This window comes from Zea mays, chromosome 3 (genome assembly GCF_902167145.1).
Source record: "Zea mays cultivar B73 chromosome 3, Zm-B73-REFERENCE-NAM-5.0, whole genome shotgun sequence".
NCBI lineage: Eukaryota > Viridiplantae > Streptophyta > Magnoliopsida > Poales > Poaceae > Zea > Zea mays.
The window spans coordinates 34240202-34247013 of NC_050098.1; the positions used below are offsets into that span (position 1 = coordinate 34240202).

At 44.7% G+C, this 6812-nt stretch overlaps 1 protein-coding gene across 1 annotated transcript; it reads right to left on the bottom strand.

The window, feature by feature from the left end:
- Positions 1-3183: 3183 nt before the first annotated feature.
- LOC100191779 (uncharacterized) lies at positions 3184-5684 on the bottom strand. The gene is given in 5 exon segments (NM_001137204.1): positions 3184-4535; positions 4620-4742; positions 4812-5059; positions 5195-5346; positions 5573-5684. Coding segments are annotated over 5 exon segments (1806 nt in total). The 5' UTR covers positions 5675-5684; the 3' UTR covers positions 3184-3354.
- Positions 5685-6812: the final 1128 nt, after the last annotated feature.

Genomic DNA, 6812 nt, shown 5'->3' on the forward strand with positions numbered 1-6812 from the left:
CTCTTTGTTCCTCGTCTCGTATCATCTGGCGCACTTTGGCTTGCGCGGTGACATGTTGGCGCTTGGCCTCGAGGATGTCTCTCTGTTTTTGGAGGTTGCGGTTCTTGATGCGCAGGGCCCGTAGTTGTAGTTGTTCTTCGGCTGAGATGCCGATGACTTCGCCGTCCTCTGCTGCGTCTTCGCCCTCTAGTGGAGCGAAGCCTGGGGGTGGTGCTTGTGGTTGCCCTCCGGAGCTGCAGGTGCGTACAGTGCCTTCGGGAGTGGGGTGTTCTTGGCGTTGTCTCTTGCTGAGAGCTTCGTCTTCGGAGGCTTCTTGGTGGGTGTTGTCTTTGAGAGCACCGCCTTTGCCGCTTCATCGACGGATGGGGCTGCCTTAGAAGTAGCTCTCTTGGGGGCCATCGCGGGTGGTTTGTTCGTAGCACGAACGGTGGGCGCCAAATGTTGGAACTTGCTCTCCTGGGCAAGTGGATTCAACGGGGAAGTGGGAAGAGTGCAAGCAAAGTTTAACGCGGGATGACAATTGCTCTGTTAATCTGGCCTCTCAAGGACATTGTACAGGGGTATTTATAGGTACCCGAGTGTCCAACGTTCTAGGGAAAGGACGTTTATGCCCTTGGGTACCCAGACTATCCCCAGAATATTCCCATAAAGGGAGGTTACAGACCGTCATTACAGAAAAGCTATTACAGATGAGGCCCGTAACATGCTTGTCCACGCGGGGCCCGTTACAGTGGGCCGAATTCCACGTGGGCCTCTGGGCGAGATGAGGACACATGACGGTCAGACTTCGTTGGAGTCTGGCCTCCGTCTTGCAATGGAGAGGACGAAGGGCAACCGCGCCGATCATCTCGCCTTCATTGGTGTAGCGAGGCGACAAAGGCTTCACGCGAAGGGTAGCGTCTTCGCCTTCGCCCCAACATCCATATGGATTGAGTGGGTTTTGGTAGGTTTAAATCCTAAACAAGTCAAAATCTTTGGTAATTTTTTCCAATCCCATCAAATCCATATGGGACAGGAATAATCGAACAACAACAGCTCCATCTCAACAGGCTTCAGAACCAAACACTACCTAAATATCTTTGCGGAGTCCAATATATCCAACACGCTCCTATGGTAGTCTCATCTCATTGACCAACCACACCTTAGGCTATGACCAACGGATCATGCATATAGACATGCAAAATATGGTTTTGTATTGTAGACTATACTGTTTATATAGTAGAGTTTGGAATGAGAAATAAGGATAAGTAAGCTGTTAGAGATAACATTAGATAGCCTCTACAGGACCATGTATATGGTCATACAAAACACTAATTTATACTATTTTGCACTGCAGACGACATTGTTCATAAAGTAAAGCTTAAAAAAACAAGATGAGATAAGTGAGATACGTGAGACTATTGAAGATAACCTTACAACTCCTTCCCCATAGCGACAAGCTAATCACCTACGGATGGAAATATGGAACCTTCATATGTTGCTTTTACCATATTTTAGTTTAGATTCAAATACGGATATGGATTTTGTCAAATACAAATACAAATTAAATATTTCAGATTTGGATTTCTATTCAACTATTTATTTAATTTAACTCAAAGTACACATTATTAAATTTAACATAGATGAATAACATTTTATTACAAGATTTGTCGACAACCAAAATGAAGTCTCCTAACAATATCTAAAATCAAAGTAAACTAAACTATAATAGATAATATTTAATGAAATGATAGGTTAAATGAACAAATTTAAACATAAATATATGCAACAAGTAGTCATTTTGCTTTATCAATTATAAAATCATTGCACAAGCAGAGAATTAAGTGTAAGTACATAAGACAAGAATAGCTGATAAAAACTAATATAGTCATCAGCAAATTTTTATTAATTAAATATATCAATGATGCTTTATATAATATCTATAATTAAATTAAAAAATATATAACATAATATAAAATAGTAAAAATAAATCAATTGTGTTAAAATAATTTTTAATAATGAATATGTTAGGTATAAACTAAATTAGAAAAATGATAAAATTAATTTAAAATTTATGTATAATTAATGGTACAAAATGAATGTTAAAGGTTACTTATAAATATGCTACGAAATAGTTCCAATACATCTTAATAATACTGAAATTAAATAATTAGACCATAATTATGGAAAATAAAATTTTAGAATAAATTTATTATGCATTGTTCTTCGTAAATACAAATAAATATTTGATATTATATTCTTTTTATCGACAGATTTAGAATAAGATAAAGAAAAATAATGAAAAACGAATTTATGTTTTGATATTCATATTATAAATGGGTATGAATATAGATATCCATGCTTCAAGTTTCAGCAGATATGAATCCAAATATTTTAGATTTCTAAATGTCCATTTCTGGATAAGCACCACACCTCAAGCTAGAATTAGAAATATTAGAAATATAGTTAGGTTTAGCCTAATCACAACATATCTCACACAAACTTATTATTTCACCCTTTCACATAAACTAAAAATCCAATTATTACTCCATTCACTTTATGGACGATGTTCATATGACCCCCACCCCGAGCTAATGTATTTTTAGTTTATTTAACCTTTTCATCTGAAAGCTGCAAAAAGCAGATTCAGATGTGTTTTTAGTTTTGTACTGCGAGAAAATCAGCTTTTAAAAAAACTGATTTCTAGATCCAGTCTTTTGGTTAGGCTTTTGGCTTTTAGGGGGCAAAAGCCAAACCAAACACATTCTATATGCTTGTACATGCCCTAACTTGCCCAATGCCCGTGCTACCTCCACCAAGTAGGTGAGGTTCTCATTTACACCCAGTCACCCATTCACTTCACACCAACAACCACAACTCTGCCATCCTCCCTTTATCTATAGAAAGGGCCCATAAATAACTAAATGTGTTATTCAAATGACACCTCCTGATATTGCTCACCCAAAAAAAGATTAGAATCCAAGAGCATTTAAGTCTCCAAACTACCCCTTAACTCGTCCAATACCCTTGCAACCTCCACCAAGTAGGTGAGGTTCTCTTTCACACCAACAGTCATCACTCCGCCATCAGCCTTTCGTGGTGGCCTAGAATTGTGTCCGTCTCTGTCTCAACAAAGCAGTAATCAATTTATTCAAAACTAGACTACCTTGGTCGTCACAAGAATTAGTCAAAAATAAGGTGATTAATACAATAGCATTTTCTCCAATGGAAGATGCCTTAACCAGCCATAGCGTGGATCTTCTTTTTCAAATATAGTGTCCATCATCTTCTGCAAACTTGCTCGAATATAATAATAATAATAAATATACTACCGTATTACGTACGTATTGGCCTTAAGCTGCTGTATTTTTCTTATTATTCCTTCTTGTGTGGTATGCACTTGGGAAGATCTGGCGGCGGCGGGGGCAGCGTGTCATCCGGCGTGGCTCCGTTGGCCACCTCGAACACCGTGGCCATGCCCATGGCGATGTGGAACTCGAAGTGGCAATGCATGAACCACGCGCCCGGGTTGTCGGCGACGAAGCGGACGACGGCCCAGCCAAGCCTGGGCACCTGCACCGTGTTCTTGAGCAAGGGGTCGACGAGGTTGTAGGTCCTGACGTGCTTGGCCGGGTCGTAGTTGCCGTGGCCCTGCGCGAGCACGAAGAAGTCGTGGCCGTGGAGGTGCATGGGGTTGGAGTCGCTCTGCATGGTGGCCGTGCTCTGGAACACCACCTCGACCGTGGCGTTGTGCGCGAAGCGGCGCACCGTGGTGGCCTTCCGCGTGGCCTCGATCTTCTCGAGCGGCACGCCGGGGCCGACAGGGATGAGCGCCGGGTCGGTGAAGTTGAACACGCTGGGCGGCCTGGCCGGCAGCTCCTGCACGGCGAGGCCGGCGTTGCCGCCGTACTGCCGCGCCTCCAGCATGGACATCCTCTCGGGGAGGCGGAAGGAGACGTTGTTCATGTAGGCCACCTCGATGGCCTCGGCCTCGTCGCCGCCTCCCCGCCTGCAGGACGGCCTGTCCCCTGGGCAGATGGTGCCCTTGCCGAGCGAGATGAAGAGGCGGTCGTCGACGCGGCCCCGGAGCTGCGGCAGCAGCGGGTGCGTCGGCAGGCCGGACAGGTTGCCGTGGAAGTGGAACGTCGTGGTCGTGTCGTGCTGGTCGGGCATCTCCGGCATGGGAGGCGGGCGGCCGTCTCTGCACCCGCTGGCCGCGGCTCCGGTTGTGTCGTCGTTGGCGTACTGCACTATGCCTCTGGATACGAACACCGGGATCTGCGGGTCCGGCGCCGGCGGCTGGTTGGCGAGCGCGGCCATGTAGTAGCGGCAGGGCGGGGCGTCGGCGACCATGAGCACGTCGAACGTCTCGCCGGGCGCGATGGCCACCACGTCGGTGGTGTACGGCGTGATGTAGTTGGCGTCGGCGCCCACCACGGTGAACTTGTGGCCGGCGACCTTGAAGTAGTACTCGGAGAAGAGCGCCGCGTTCACGAGCCGGAGCATGTACGTCTTCCCCTGCTCCACGTTGAGAACGAAGTTGTCCTCTACGACGCCTGCATATATGCACAAGTTTTCAATTTCATGGCCGGAAAATGTTGGTCAATTTGGTTATACATATATATATACTGTAATGATACCGGAGCAGTTGTAGAGATCGCCAAGTTTTCCATTGATAGTCGCCCCAGCGGGGTTATCACTGAACGAGCCGCCATTGGAGAAGTTCTTGTCCACTTTCATCAAATCTCTCTGCCACCATTCACCTGCCAGTTTAATTCATTTGGTTCAGAGCTTGAGATGCATAGCTGGAATGGACGTACGTACGTACGTACCTATGATGATGGGAACATCCACATGAGGCTGATGATTCTGGAATGGGTAAGAGCCGGACTTGGGGCGGATGATGATGATGCCATGCAGGGTTGCCCGGAGGATGGAGACGTGGGAGTGCCACCACAACGTGCCCTCCTGCCCGTCCACCTTGAAACGGTAGGTGAACGTGGAGTTGGGCTGGATTGGGCACTGCGTTACCATTCCGGCGCCATCGGCCCAACACGTCAGGCGCTGCTTTACGCCATGCCTGTAATATTAATTAATTAATTAATTAATTAATTAATTAATTATTATTGTCATTACGTGACCGGATAATGCTTGGTTTAATTTAATTGGCTGGTGGTAGTAGCTCGCCGCCACTCAAGCTTCCACACGTACGTACCAGTGAATTGTTATTTCAAAGGGCGACTCGTTGACCAGGTGCACAATCACCGTGTCCCCTTCCGTGGCCTCTACCGGTGGGCCTGGAAACTGACCGTTGACCACAGTGGCCAGCGTATCATTGCAGAGGTGTCGGATATACACTTGCTTTACCTGTGATTAAGCAGTCACATGCATATGCACCAGGTGTCCAGAGGTTAAAAAAAAAGAGAGAGAGAAAGAGATCTATCAAAGTTAAGCTTTCATTTCAGTTGAAAAGAGGTTAAAAAAAAGAGACAAGTGCAGAAGCTACTCAAGAATCTTGAAAATGAAAAATCGATCTCGATCGGTTGCATGCATGCCCGAGAGCACAAGGGCATATATGCGTTTCTCTACTCACAACAAAGGTGTGCTCGACCACCGCCGCTTGGCCGCCTGCAGATCCTCCGAGCAGGGCCACAGCTGCGTAGAAGGAAAAGAGGGCTGCTGCAATGGGAAGCATCGTCTTGCTCATCGTGCAGTGCTTCTCAGTCGGTACTACTGTTATTAACTTCCCTCTCTCTATGGCAGGCAATATATGCAACCATATATATGTGTGTGTGTCTTCTTAGAGTGCTTTTATCCACCCAAATCCCCAAGGCCTTATATATACACGGCTACACGCAACGCAATGCAAGTTTGTCTACGACGCCTGGTTTAATATAATTACTACTAACTAGCTCTCGTAGGTTCCTGTGAGAGAAGTGCAAAGATTAGTCAGAGGCCAAATTAGATTCGGTCAGAAGCTAGCTGCGTCGCGTCATTGCATGCCCTCGAAAAGACGTATGAAAATCTTGATACATATTCTCCATTATTTGCGAAATTTTCCTTAAAAATATTTGTATATATTACTACTACACGTTGTTTGTGGGTTTTCTGCAATCGTTTGCATATCGAAAAGTAACTTAACGACCTAAAATATATCTGCGCGCGAGAGTCTATGTTAATGTCTGCAAGGACAACGCCGTGTATATCCGGGAGTCTAATGGTAATACCGACGACATGTCTATCTATAATCTATATGCCATCAAGTGAACCACATGTTGGTCAATGATGCCCGCACGTGATTGCCGCCTTGTCTGAAATTAAAATGGGTTTTTTTATATAGCTCATGAAAGGGAAATTAATATGCACGGTATTAAGCACTACTATACAACAGATTTTCGCCGTCGTCCCTATTGTATGTTGCCGTTTTTTTAACTTTAAATTCTAAAAAATAATTGGATGTTGTTAAAGAAGGGGAGGTGAAAATCTATATATCATTATCGGTTTAAGCCATAAACCAGCAGTAAAGTATTACTAAGGTCTCAAGCCACAGTAAAATGTCGACCGGTGGCTTCAAGCGGTGGTAATATATGTTACTACCGGTTTTTGGCTTGAGAGCTGGTAGTGTTATATAGCTTTATCATTGCTATCTTTTGGTTTTTTCAGTCGACAATGATGGATATACAGCATAAAATCCCACGACCTCCTTAGTTGCACCCATTCCGAGAACACTCATTCAAGGAGATGTCTTTCACTACCTCTCTCTCTCCATTGTTACAATCATTTTTTTATTGTTTGATTCTCAGGCTAGTTATTTCTCAATTCTGCAAAAGGTT